The 15,356-nt window shown below is 42.4% G+C and overlaps 1 protein-coding gene across 1 annotated transcript; it reads left to right on the plus strand.

Moving 5' to 3' along the window:
• The first annotated feature begins 307 nt into the window (after positions 1-307).
• Positions 308-12,678, plus strand: LOC124147204 (cytochrome P450 3A24-like). Its single transcript, XM_046517839.2, has 13 exons — positions 308-438; positions 821-917; positions 2,134-2,186; positions 2,464-2,560; positions 3,144-3,269; positions 4,709-4,797; positions 5,634-5,785; positions 6,649-6,779; positions 7,578-7,718; positions 8,429-8,575; positions 9,359-9,450; positions 10,252-10,395; positions 11,944-12,678. Exons 1-13 carry the CDS (start codon positions 380-382, stop codon positions 12,182-12,184), a joined length of 1,569 nt encoding a protein of 522 aa, XP_046373795.1. The 5' UTR covers positions 308-379; the 3' UTR covers positions 12,185-12,678.
• The last annotated feature ends 2,678 nt before the right edge of the window (positions 12,679-15,356 follow it).

Below are 15,356 nucleotides of genomic sequence, written 5' to 3' on the forward strand. Positions count from 1 at the left end.
CGGGACTTCGAGCGCCAGATTTTATTACCGTCGCTTTTAAAAATGCTAAGATGCAAACCTGTTTTCGTATGTAAAGCACGGGAATTGCCTAGAATGATTTCAAGCGAAATATCTTGAGTGTTATACATACATGTTTGAAGTAATTACATTCAGTCAATAATTAGAGACTTAATCCACATCGTCTTCTGTTCATATGAGCTGAGTCTTCTGCCCGTGTCCTTAATCGCAGCAAGCATGGGATTGGTCTAGTCACTGTATTGATGGCTCCACGCTGATTGGCTAAGACGTCAACACGCGGGTATAAATGCTAGTAAGCACTGGGTCTTGTAAAGTGATTATGAATCTGTTCAAGTAAAGATAGCTCGAAGAAAACACCACAATGGCCATAACATTTATATTGTGTTCTGTCGCTGCCGTGCTCTGTGCCATGTTTTACTGGTGAGTCATCGATTACTGTAACCCATGTGGTCATTTTTTTGCTGAGATAAAGCATGTTAAAAATAATCTTAAAAGTTATAATTCATAAGCCGTCTGCCCTTCACGAATAGTAGCTATACAATTAAACCGGTCGCTAGCCTTTCACTTAATCGTCCGAATTGACAAGTGTCCGGATTAATGAATCATGGGTACTCCTGTACCACCGTTGTTGGCTTTGAATATATTAATGGATCTGAATCGGGTACGGATTATTGTGACTATTCAAAAGGTAAGTACTGTTTCCGGATTAACAGGTATCCGGATTTTCGGAGTTCCAGTGCATGTTAGCCATAACAATTTACAACTTTATGTTGAAAAAATCTCATTGAACTTTATCTTACAGCATCCGACGACAGCAGATGAGGGTGTTTAAAGACATGGGAATCCCCGGGCCGGAGCCTAATTTCCTGTTTGGGAATTTACTATCACTGAAAACAAAGGTATGTTTTGTTACCTAATATACAGAACGCTGAACACCAACTGTATACAACGTATGCCTTCTTTGAAATAGTGTACGATTAACACTACGCTTTATTATGGCATGTCAAAGTTGATACATATATCACACCGAAGGCACAGAAAGTACATTCTATAGCTCCGAGCTCCGATTGATAAGCCAACAGCGTGGATTGTGTGGTGTATCAGTTGTAAGCCCTTATCGGTATCCACCTACCTGAGGTGCACCTTTGAGTGGAGACATGCGGGTCGACAATCTCGCCTTATATAAACATGACCCGTCGTTCGTCCCCGGTGTGACATAACGTACACGACGTAGCCTTGCACTGTAACGCGGACGGAGTCCCGACACACGTGTCTACTCCTTGTGTGAACGAGGGGCTGAATAGCATTGCAGGTTGATGTAGATTGTATATAGTGTGTCACTTAATGGATTGTGGATATATATGTATAGATATAGACTTCGAGAGTTTTGCCTGTGAGTTGAATGTTATGAATGATATGAATGATATCATTTTCTTTAATTTGGGCGTAGAATAGTAATTAAACGTTAAAGCGCGTGGGCGGTAGAGTCTTTGCAACATTGGGTGTGTCCTCATAATAATCTATAAACACAGCAACTAGAGCATACACACGCTCAGCCGTGTGGGTGAGTGGCTTATTTTCAGACATAACACACAACGTACATTTAAGCTATCACACTTTTCCGCTGTTGTATGAGATGTGTGTCACGAAAATGTTATTTTGGACGAATGCTATACACGGCTTTCTCAAGCTTTATGTCAACACGAGTATGACCACAGATTGGGATGAAAATAGATATGTCGGAGAAAAAACACGATGACGTGATCAAACATGTGAAGCGAAGCCGGTGTTTCTGCTATGCTAACCCGTTACATGTCATTTCAAAACGATGAATTCAATAAAACTGCCGCAGTTACACACATAAGAGCACAACAAACATAACTATTGATAATGTGACTGTGAAAATTTCACCTTCCACACGTCTTGCCATTGTTGATTTGATATATGAAGGTCGTCGGATATACTGTAATCAGTGTATCCCTGCCGCAACTGTGCAAGTCATTGTTTATAACCTGTCATCGATGCACTTTCGTGGCAACCATTCAGTAACGATGCCCGCCACACGACAAAGCTATGATTACATGTATATAAATTAATTAATTCGTTATTTTTCAGAGTTTTCATGAAATATACCAAGAGTGGACAAAAACATATGGATCAACTTACGGGTACTAAATTAATTTCGTTGTAAATATGCAGGTTAAAATTGATCGTCATTATATAACTTAAGACGCCGGTACATTGATAATTGTTAAGGTAACAAAATCAATATTTTTCGATTCACCATATAACAATTCTCTGATTACCAGGTATCGATTATTGCAAATTTGACACTGACGTATTCAAAACTGCTAGTGATTAATAAAAACTGATATCAAAGACGCCCAAGAAAGAGGCGTCCTACAAGATCATTAATTACCTTATCGATCACTATATGTCTTGCAGGTATTTTGAAGGACCCACACCTGTCCTGGTTACATCAAGCACAGACATTCTTCACCAGGTGTTCATCAAACAGTTCAGCAAGTTCCATGCACGAAAGGTGAAAACATTTAGAAATATCGTTTTCTGCAGTGGCCTGGGGGGCACAGTCGTCTCAGGCGCCGCGATTAGCTGTGCAGAGTTGCGTCCCTTGGACACGCCAGAAACCTATGATCGTGGGTTCAAATCCCGGTTCGCCCCGATTATGTTTCTAGGTTTGTCAGCACCATACCCGTGCTCGTGGGCTTCATCGAAGTGGTAAACGTCTGAGACCTGCATCACCTCGGGCTTTCCTCCAACATTAAGCTGACACGCTGTGATATAACTGGAATACTGTTAAAAGCGGCGTTAAACCCAACTCACTCACTCACTGAAGTGGCCTGCCGATGGAAGAAAACTATTCAGACGATTTCTTGTCAAGGAACAAGATAATACATGTATCAAAGTACATAATTGTCCTTATATGTTCATATTTCAGAAATTTCATTTATAAAAAAATAGTTTTGGTTCATGGATAAATTACAGCCGTTATCTTCATTTCACCTGTAGAATGTCGTCTCCAGTCTATATATCATCTGTGACAAGTGATTATCATCAATCTCTTGCAACACCTGCAATCAACTGTCGGTACGTTTATGTTTCAGGTGTTTCCGGTGCAGGTTGACCCTGATAAGGATGAAGATGTCCACATGTTCTTTGCTCGAGGAGAACGCTGGAAGAGGCTTAGGTCCATCGTTAATCCTGCTTTCAGCTCTGCTAAAATGAGAATGGTGGGTACCCTGCCTTCATTGTGATTACATACATGTGATAGCTATCATATTGATACTTGGCGACAAGTCCATCTTGCTTTTCTGTTTGAATGAAATATATATTGTTCCACGAATATTCATTCATCCATAACCGCAGTTGACTTTATAGATCGTTTGAATAGGCACTTAGAGTTTTGACGATCATACCCTTCGAAATCGTCTCTTTAGAACTACATGCTTATTACAAGGTCATATGCACAAATCGATTTTTGGTATCATGTAGCTTATCTTACTTACGTAATCCCACCAACAACACATAGTTCACAAATAAGAACTGGAACTTAATAAAGTAGACAAATACGTTATGGATAACAACTTTATTTATGTTGCATTAAGAAGTTGTTGTCCATAAATTGTTTGTCTACTTTGTCATCCGTTAACTTCTAAGAAATGTCTATGTATAGAGTTTATTTCCTCCAAGTTTCAGGCCATAGGCCCATAGAACATACATGATATCAATAAAGTGTATGCATAAATACATGAAAAGAATATAATACATAAATAATACATCAGTGAATTGTGGGTGACTCGCGTAATCTAAAAGCGTGGTAGATATATTTAGCAAGTTGTGTAATAGTGTATTTACATTTAGAAGACATAAGATTTACACATTTTTCATAGGATGGATTAGTGTGAAAATATGTATCAATAAAATGTAAACGTAATGTTGAATTATGAATAACAAATAAGAAGGAAATGATATTCATTTTCAATGTAGTTGAAGTCCAATTTTTGACATTGTGGGCAAAATCTTTTGTTTTCTCTTGTATTGGTATGACGTCCAGTTTCGATCATAAATTTATGGCAGCTGCATCGGAATCTTGTCAGGGTTAGAAATGTCTATCAAACTATTGAATTTAATACAATAATCTGTTCCCACACGTTTGCATCATATTTCTGTCAATCAAACGCAGCTGTACGACAGGCATCCGTTCCAGGTCCTTGGCACTTCCCCTTCTCCCAATCGCCCACTTCTTCTCGAGTAAACAACTTGACAAATCTTAAAGAAGTAGACCTAAATCGTGACTTACATGAGTCTTAGGTTACAAACAATTGCGACATGAAACAATGAGGATCAGATACGCCAAGGCTTCCTTTCCGCCCTTTGGGGATTCCGGTTAGAATAGGTCCCCTAACAACCTATGCTAGTCGTAAGACGCAACAAAATATATAGATGGGTGGTCAGGCTCGGTGACTTGATTTGCGTGTCGTGGTATCCCGACTTTGAACGTTGCTCGCAATATCAATCACTGGATTGTCTGGTCCAGACTTGATTATGTAGAGGCCGACGTCATATTGCTGGAATATTGCTGAGTTTGAAAGAATATGCAGAATTCAGTTCAGTGTCATTGTATTCAATGTACATGTGTAAAGGCAGTTAGTTCATTGTCGGGTTTCAGATGTCCCCAGTCATCAACAAATGCGTCGATAACCTCGTCGACAATGTGGGAGGGGAATGCGACAGAAACGCCGCCTTCAATATTCACGAGTAAGTGGATGTTTTTCTCCTGCTACCTCAAACGTGAATTAACCTTAGGCATCATTTTTCGGGAACGTTAAGTGTATATCGAACATTGTATTGTTAAGCTAGCTATGCAAACAGTGTCGCATCTTTCAACGTATGTTCTTTTACTACCTAGCACCACTGGGGGTGAGGTGATGTGTGTGGGTGGGGGAGTCGTCTAGGGCTCTGACTGAGTTGCGTTCCTGAGGCGTACCAGAAATCTCGGTTTGTCAGCACCTTTCACCAAAGTGATAAACGTCTACCACAAACGCAATCCCTGTTGACTCACTACCCGTTCGCCCGTGAAGATCCGGGTCAGAATATGCCTTCAGCAACCAATGCTTGCCGTAAGAGGCAAATATGCTTGTCGTAAGTGGCGACTAACGGGATCGGGTGGTCAGACTCGCTAATTCTAATTGCCTAGATCGATGCTCATGACATCAATCACTCCATTATCTGGTCCACACTCGTATATTTACTGACCGCTGTCATATAGCTGAGTGCGGCGTTAAACAACAAACAAACAAACAAAAAATCCTCATTCACACACAACCATCACATCTACATTGCCAGGAAGCATATTCACGATGATCAGGGGCGGTCGGGTAGCCTAGTGGTTAAAGCGTTCGCTCGTCACGCCGAAGACCCGGGTTCGATTCCCGACATGGGTACAATGTGTGAAGCCCATTTCTGGTGTCCCCCGCCGTGATATTGCTGGAATATTGCTAAAAGCGGCGTAAAACCATACACACTCACACTCACGATGATCATGCTATTCTGAAGGAGAGAGTCAGTGTACAAAAGGTGTTCTCTTCCAACAGGCAGTTTCAGCGTCTCACCCTTGACACCATCCTCCACTGTGCCTTCAACCTGAAGTCACGGGCTCTGCAGGACCCCAACGACCCCTTCTTGAAACACTGCCATGGAGTGATAACAGACACCACCAAGCGCCCTCTACTCTTTTTGCTAGGATGTACGTATACATACCCACCATCCCCAACAAGCTCTATAAACACTTTAGGAGCACCTTTGACGAACAGCTGGCGTCATCAATGATTTTCAGTGATGCATTCATATAATTTTCACTGCCATTTTTCCTTTACCCCCAATGGAATCTCTTTCGTCGGATGATCAAGACAGGTATATATTAACATTAAAATCGTGGGTTGTTGGTCTCATGTGTTCGAGGGGGTGGTAGCCAAATGGCTATTTTAAAACATTTGCCTGGGTTCAATTGCACACATGGGTACACTGTATTTATATATTGCTAAAGAATGCGTAAACCACAGTCTCTTTGTTTATTTATTTGATGTTTTTTATGTTATCCCAGCTTTACCATGGCGCCCTGTACATAATCGAATAGGTACAAATTGTGATTGATATTATGAACATCGTCCCACGCCGGTGGGTGCGATGACACGCCATCAACCTAGTTTGTTTGTTTGTTGTTTAACGCCACACTCAGCAATATTTCAGCTTTATGACGGTGGTCGGTAAATAATCTAGCCTGGACCAGACAATCCAGTGATTGACATCGATCCACACAATTGGGATACGATGACATGCATCAACTAAGTCAGCGAGCCTGACCACCCGATCCCGTTAGTCGCCTCTTACGACAAGCGTAGTCGCCTTTTACGGCAAGCATGGGTTGCTGAAGACCTATTCTACCCCGGATCTTCACGGGTCCCATTTACCAAGTCACAACTCTGACAACCCTATCTATTTAGCCTCCTCGTTCAACACCAGATTACTAGAGACCTACTAGAGTCCATAGTTACTGGTCACTCTTGCCAGAGCCCAATTCCATAAGATTATGTTATTTTTTTCTTCCAGTTCTGTTTCCCGCCCTCCACGCTCTGTGGATCTTCATATACTACTTCCTTAGGAACATCCAGTTCAATCCGTTCTTCTGGCTGGAGGAGAAGATCAATGCTGTCATTGAAGAGAGGAAGTCAACTAACTTTGTAAGTTCACCTATGCTTATATACAGTGGCTGTTGGATAGCGTAGTTGATGGTGTTTATTCCGTAATAAGGACACCGGCCCATTATACAAGTATATACTCACACACATATATATTTGACAGAGAATGTTTGCCTTGTGATGTACAATAGTGGACAGTATTGCTACTTAGGATAATTAATGACCTCTTTAAAATATCTTTTGCGTTACATAAGTGCTAAGAAAATATATTTCCCTAGACTGTTAAGTAAAGGCGGATTCGAGCTTGAGAATAGCATTTTAAGTTTTTGCTGGTTTGGATGGACACAATAATACTTTGGTAAAATGTCTCTTAAATCTGCATAGAATGAACATTGGAGGCCATATTCGCCCTTGGGAAAATCACCCATTTAGGAACATATTCAATTCACCAGTAATCATTTTCTTATAATTTGAATATTCCAATTTGGCTTTGCAGCCTTGACAGTTCTTTTCCGTTTTGTGGACAGAATGACTTACAGTTTATGTAGAGAGTAGGTGACTTTGATTCATCGCTGCTTTGAACAGTATTATGACGGCTTGTCAGCTTGATGTAAGAGGAAAGCCCCAAATGATGCAGGTCTTAGATGTATACCACTTTGGTGAAACCCTCGAGCCAGGCCATGGTACTGACAAACCTAGAAACATAATTAGAGCGCACTAGGATTCGAACCCACGATCTGGCAGGACTAAGGGAATTCTAGCGTCTCTGACGACTGGGCACCCGTGCTCCATACAGTTAATGTAATATTTGTGACTGCATCTGGTCTTTGATTCTTACAGGACGGGAAGGACATGCTCCAGCTTATGATGAAGGCGAGATTCAAGGGAAGATGCTTTCCCTACGAGAAAGAGACTGAAAAAGGATTTGAAATGAGTCAAAACAACGCAAATCAAAATATCGCTAAAACTCTCTCGAACAAGGTAAACAAAGAAAACAGCTTTGATATGTGGAAACATATTTCTGTCAGGCTATCAAATCTACCTGTTTATTATCAGACCCGTGAAGATCCGGGGTAGAATAGGTCTTCAACGACGTAAGAAGCGACTAAGAGGATCGGGTGGTCAGACTCGCTGACTTGGTTGATGCATGTCATTGTATCCAAATTGCGTGGGTCGATGCTCATGATGTCAATCACTGGATTGTCTGGTTCAGACTAGATTATTTGCAGACCGCTGTCATTTGGCTGGAATATTGCTGAATGCGGCGTTAAACAACAAACAAACAAACTAATGTTAATTATCAATTAATTTAGGAAATATTTCCCAGTAATAATATGAACGTGTTTTGAACAAACGGATACGCAGTTATCTTATGCAATCTTTTAATCGGAATGGGGGCACGACTGGTCCAGTTGTCTAAGGCCATGCAAATCGCTGTGCAGAACCGCATCCCTTAGTCACGCAAAAATATGATCGTGGGTTCGAATCCAAGATTCGCACTAATCATGGTTCTAGGTTTGTCAGCACCAGGCCCGTGATCGTGGGTTGCACCAGTGTCGTAAAGGGCTGATACCTGCTTCGTTTCCTCCCATTGGAACTGACATGCCGTGATGTAACTAAAATACTGTTCAAAGCAGCGTTACACGGAAGCGACTCACTCATTCAATCGGTAAATAATTCCCCATTTGCAGGAGATTGTGTCCCAGGCCCTCCTGTTTACCCTGGCGGGCTATGAAACCACAAGCACCAGCTTAGCCTACATATTCTATGAACTGGCGCGCAATCCGCACATACAAGAAAATATTTGGGAGGAAATCCAACAACACTATCCGAATAAGGTAAGCAGAACCAACCAAATCTGACTTAAGAAAATTATGATGTATTGATGATGCTTTTGTTTGTTGTTTAACGTCGCCATCAGCAATATTCCTAGCTATATGGCGGCGGTCTGTAAACAGCGCGTTTGGACCAGACCATCCAGTGATTGACATCATGAGCATCGATCTACGCAAATGGGATACGATGACATGCATCAACCAAATCAGTGAGCCAGGACGACCGATCCCGTTAGTCGCCAAGCATAGTCGCTTTACGACAGGCACGGGTCTTAAGATCAATTCTACCCCGGATCTTCACGGGTGTATTGATAATGCACCCCTAAGCTAATCATAATAGCTATGATTTAGATAGTTATATCCAAAGTTCACGTATTTCCGGTGGGGTGTTATTGAATTTTTTTATCGCGCTAAAGATTATTTCACTTTTATCTCGACGTACATGCACGTGTGTGTGTGGTTGCCTGGACTAGTCCTGACTTATGCCTGTTTTATGGTGCTAACCCACTGAGATACCATCTGGCAGTTTAACGTGAATACCTCACTCAGACAAGCTCACTAATCTCGAGCCGACCAGTCCTTTAATGCAGAGGCAGGGTATTAACAAGTACCATCGTTTTGGTATGAAGGCCTGTGATCGAACCATACCCCTTCTGCTCTCCTTGGCGACGCTCTACCCACTACACCGCGGAGGCGGTCTTCCATGTATTGTATTGTTGTGTACTTATGTCACGGAGTCTGTGCATGTTTATATATATGACGGATGTCTTCATATTTCTTTTACAGAATGACGTTCCCAACTATGACAACGTTCGCGGTTTAACGTACCTAGAGCAGGTTATTAAGGAGACTCTCAGAAAATATGTTGTTGCAAGCAAGTAAGTCCAACTTTTACATACATTCCCCGACCTGGGAGAATCATTTGTTTGTTTGTTGTTTAACGCCGCCCTCAACAATATTCCAGCTGTATGACGGCGGTCTGTAAATAATCAAGTCTGGACGAGACAATCCAGTGACTGACATCATGACCATCGATCTACGCAATTATTCGATGACATGCATCAACCACGTCAGTGAGCCTGACCACCCGATCCCCTTAGTTTCTGTTACGACAAGTCTGGACGCCTGTTACGGCAAGCATGGGTTGCTGAAGACCTATTCTGACCCGGATGTTCACGGGTGCCGGGAGATTCAGGGGAGGGTCACCAAAACCTCATGGCGGGTTCAGAGGGGGGTCGTCAATGCACTTGTAGGAGGGTCATGAAAAAGGTTTATGAAAACCTTTAAGGAAAAGTTTAGAAAAGGCCGAAAGAAACTGATAAACAATCTTCAACTGTATTAACATGAATTATCCGTGGTTAGTGTGTAGAATGTGCAATATTATTTTACTTTTACTATTACAAATGTTATTTTCGACCATAAGGTCCTTTAATATGAAATAGGGGCGGTCGGGTAGCCTAGTGGTTAAAGCGTTCGCTCGTCACGCCGAAGACACGGGTTCAATTCCCGACATGGGTACAATGTGTGAAGCCCATTTCTGGTGACCCCCGCCGTGATATTGCTGCAATATTGCTAAAAGCGGCGTAAAACCATACTCACTCACTCACTTAATATGAAATACAAAATTGTTGAAAGATTTTTGCTAAGGGCACAAATTAAGTGTTGGTGTTTGTTTTCAGTGTGATTGCCCGGCAGTGTCGGGAGACGGCGGTCGTGGAGGGCATCACGATACCCAAGGGGATGCTGGTACAGGCCGATGTCTGGAGCCTGCACAGGAGGGAGGACCTGTGGGGACCTGACGCAGAGGAGTTCCAACCCCAAAGGTCAGTCCACAACCCTACCCACTGTACCTTTCTGTATTTTGTCGTCAGGGAACCAAACGAATTTCCATAACTATTCCTGGGCCCACTTGCACGAAGCGATCTTAGCACTACGACTATCTTAAGTCTATGTTAGAACATGGGCATAACGACCATAGCGCTGAGATCGCTTAATGCAAGAGGGCCCTGATCGTTTTTTTAATGTTTTTTTTGTGTAAATTTGGCAGTTGAGCCAATAGGGCACGGGGCGCCCAGCAGTCTGAGACGCAATTCACTATGCTGAGTTGCATCCCATAGTCGTGACAGGATCCGCTGATCTCGGAGTCGAGACCCAGATCCCGATTAGCAATATAGATCTTTGGTATGTCAGTAGTATATTCGCCACCCTCACTCTCAATGACTTTGATCCTGTCTTTTCACGGGAATATGGTGTCAATGCCCCGTTGCTTACCTCACATGCCGTAGATTCACGACTGAAAGTCCCTCATTTACGAAACCCATTGAAAACAGAGTCACAACGTTTACTTTGCCGCCATTACCGCGGGGCCTAACCAAGCACTTTTGCTATTAATAAAACCACTTATATATTTGACATGATTAATGGCATTGCTATAAATGCCGACAAAGACATTATTGTCGCGATCTGGCAAATTGTCAACTGTGTCTTACGTGACTTTTCAATACGACTGGAGGGATGAACGAGTTGGCTAGGAATTCATTGCCTCAGATGTTAAATACGGTGTGGCTTTGGGCAGTTCGTATCAGAATTGTCGGAAACGTTTCCTGCTTACATGATGTATATTACAACATAAGAATGATCACCGTGGCGCCACAGTTAATGTTATAATCCTTGTGCAGGCAAACAAAACAATTAAACGTCTATAGCAACTGTAGTGATATAGCCCCAGTCAGTTTAGATGGGTTTGAGTGAATTCTGTTGTACGCCGTAGACGCCAGCTGTGTCATGAATGCCTGAAATATTAGAAATTTGGGGAAACGGATCAATGGTTGATAAGAAGAGTACTATCTACGCCATCTGGGCACGGATGATATACTCTCTCATCCCGCTCACTCCACCCTCATTGCAGTTGCCTACTCTTTGAAATAGAGGGCTAGGGGTTGGGGCAAGAGACAGAACACTTTTTCAGTCTTTGAATCAAGACAGGATTTACAGGAGATGCGGTGAAAAAGTATGTTTGTCTTATCGTGTTAACGTTTGGAAAAAGCTATACCTTTCAAACAAACCCAACACCCCTTCCCCCAAAACACCAAATCAAAAAACAAAGGCTATCCCCATGGGTAGTTCAGACGGTACTACTCAAAAGAAGTTAAGAACACCCGATTCTATCATATTTACTATAATAGTTGATCTGTCATTCCATGAGAAGAATCCGTTGTTCTCTAACTTCTTTTGAGTCGTATATATAATTGCTTGAAGATCTTTTGAGTCGTATATATAATTGCTTGAAGATCTTTTTATAATTTTCTTTTGAGTCGTATATATTGTTGCTTGAAGACAGCAATGTTATAAACACATGCTCTTGCTTACAGATTTGCACCTGAAAAACAAAGAGCTCGTCACCCCATGGCGTGGATGCCATTCGGCGGGGGACCACGGATGTGTGCTGGGCTCAGGTTTGCCATCCTTCAAGCAAAGACGGCAACGGTGGAGCTGATTAGAAACTTTCAATTTGCTTTATCTAAAGACATGACGACGCCATTGCAGCTCATTGAGGGCGCAACCGTGTGCCCCAAGGATGGCATTCACCTGACAGCCAAGAGACGTAGCTGAAGCTTTCCACTGCCCAGGGGAACTTTGACCTATTATGCAAGTCCATCCCGGACGAATGACCTCGGGCCTCGAACTTTCTGATAGTTCACATAATCGTCGACTGCAATTGTTTGAGAGAGTCAACGTGCTTCGAGTGAAGGACACTAAGCCTTTGTGAGCTGTTGCAGCTGATTCTGCAGAATTTCATGGACGCAACTTTTGTGAACATGCACTCACGTGTGCATCGTGGGATAAGCTGAGAACTCATGTGTTGATACTCTGTGCCAAACGGTTCAGTGGTGCTGGGGCAGGCCCCTCCTGTTTCATTGTTACATTCTGGTGTCCGTCATCATGAGTTGTCGTCCTTATGTGTGTGTGTGTGTGTGTGTGTGTGTGATATGTCCGACACTATAGCAGCATCATTCATCACTTTTACACAGATCATCTTCTAGTCATCCTCATCTGTTACACTATTGCATTTGTTGAAATATATTATATGAATAAAAGACGACGGAGCATTATAACCAATCTTTGTTATATATTTATAGTGAAAGTAATGCATTACAACAGACAGCGGGTTCAGCCCTAACATAGAGTATTACACTACAGTTATGGGGCGAGGCGGTAGCTTGGTCGTTAAATAATTTTCTCGTCACGCTGTGACCCGAGTTTGAATCCAACATGGGTGAAATATCTGAAGCTAAGATTTGGTGTCCCCTGCCGTGATGTTGCTAAAGGTGATGTAAAACCATGCTCACTCACTCACTCACTCACTCACTCACTCACTCACACACTCTCTTATGTCAACCGAGGACACATTTGGAGGGTGATGAAAAGAACGCCTCCAACTGATCTGCATGAATAAGGAACAGTGTAAAACGCAGTCAGCAAGAGGGCTGTCAATAATCGAGTCTGGACAAGAAATACAAACGGTTGATAAACTTTGAGGTCGTGATACGACCACAGACTATCTTCCAGGTCACACTGATAAAGCAAGTCACTATACTATCTGCTCTTACTACAAACACAGCGTGGTGGGAAATATCTGCCACGTGGTACCTCAGGGCTTGCGAAAAGTAAACACAGAATTTCATTCTGTATGGTTGTTTGTTATTTAACGCCGCATTCAATAATAGTACAGATGTTTGACTGCAGATTATCCAGTCTGGATCAGACAATCCAGTGGTCGATATTATGAGTCCATGCTACCGGTCTACGATACACACAAGCAACCAAGTACTAGCAATTAAGTCTGAGCTCCCGACCCATTTAGCCTCCTTAATAGGCACATGTTGCTGGGAACCTGTCCTAACCCACAATCGTTATTCAGTTGTACCTGACAATATAGGCTTAACGTCAAAGGATTGGGGTGACTTGGCTGCACGGTCTGATGCCCGATGTCAGTCGAGTCTAGACGTTGTTGTATGTAGCGCTCTGTGAATTTGGGACAGTGCAATCAGAGACACTGACATCTCCATGTACACAGGGTAACTCTCCATGTATACAGTGTAACTCTCCATGTACACAGTGTAACTCTCCATGTACACAGGGTAACTCTCCATGTACACAGTGTAACTCTCCATGTACACAGTGTAACTCTCCATGTACACAGTGTAACTCTCCATGTACACAGGGTAACTCTCCATGTACACAGTGTAACTCTCCATGTACACAGTGTAACTCTCCATGTACACAGTGTAACTCTCCATGTATACAGTGTAACTCTCCATGTACACAGGGTAACTCTCCATGTACACAGTGTAACTCTCCATGTACACAGGGTAACTCTCCATGTATACAGTGTAACTCTCCATGTATACAGTGTAACTCTCCATGTATACAGTGTAACTCTCCATGTATACAGTGTAACTCTCCATGTATACAGTGTAACTCTCCATGTATACAGTGTAACTCTCCATGTATACAGTGTAACTCTCCATGTATACAGTGTAACTCTCCATGTACACAGTGTAACTCTCCATGTACACAGGGTAACTCTCCATGTATACAGTGTAACTCTCCATGTATACAGTGTAACTCTCCATGTATACAGTGTAACTCTCCATGTACACAGGGTAACTCTCCATGTATACAGGGTAACTCTCCATGTACACAGGGTAACTCTCCATGTACACAGTGTAACTCTCCATGTACACAGGGTAACTCTCCATGTACACAGTGTAACTCTCCATGTATACAGTGTAACTCTCCATGTACACAGTGTAACTCTCCATGTATACAGTGTAACTCTCCATGTATACAGTGTAACTCTCCATGTATACAGGGTAACTCTCCATGTACACAGGGTAACTCTCCATGTACACAGTGTAACTCTCCATGTATACAGTGTAACTCTCCATGTATACAGGGTAACTCTCCATGTATACAGGGTAACTCTCCATGTATACAGGGTAACTCTCCATGTACACAGGGTAACTCTCCATGTACACAGTGTAACTCTCCATGTACACAGGGTAACTCTCCATGTACACAGTGTAACTCTCCATGTATACAGTGTAACTCTCCATGTACACAGTGTAACTCTCCATGTATACAGTGTAACTCTCCATGTATACAGTGTAACTCTCCATGTACACAGTGTAACTCTCCATGTACACAGGGTAACTCTCCATGTACACAGTGTAACTCTCCATGTATACAGGGTAACTCTCCATGTACACAGTGTAACTCTCCATGTATACAGTGTAACTCTCCATGTACACAGGGTAACTCTCCATGTACACAGGGTAACTCTCCATGTACACAGTGTAACTCTCCATGTATACAGGGTAACTCTCCATGTATACAGTGTAACTCTCCATGTACACAGGGTAACTCTCCATGTACACAGTGTAACTCTCCATGTATACAGTGTAACTCTCCATGTATACAGTGTAACTCTCCATGTATACAGTGTAACTCTCCATGTACACAGTGTAACTCTCCATGTATACAGTGTAACTCTCCATGTACACAGTGTAACTCTCCATGTACACAGGGTAACTCTCCATGTACACAGGGTAACTCTCCATGTACACAGGGTAACTCTCCATGTACACAGTGTAACTCTCCATGTATACAGTGTAACTCTCCATATATACAGTGTAACTCTCCATGTACACAGGGTAACTCTCCATGTATACAGTGTAACTCTCCATGTACACAGGGTAACTCTCCATGTACACAGTGTAAC

The sequence above is a fragment of the Haliotis rufescens genome, unplaced genomic scaffold (genome assembly GCF_023055435.1).
Source record: "Haliotis rufescens isolate VD_foot unplaced genomic scaffold, xgHalRufe1.0.p SCAF_39, whole genome shotgun sequence".
NCBI classification, from domain to species: Eukaryota; Metazoa; Mollusca; class Gastropoda; order Lepetellida; family Haliotidae; genus Haliotis; species Haliotis rufescens.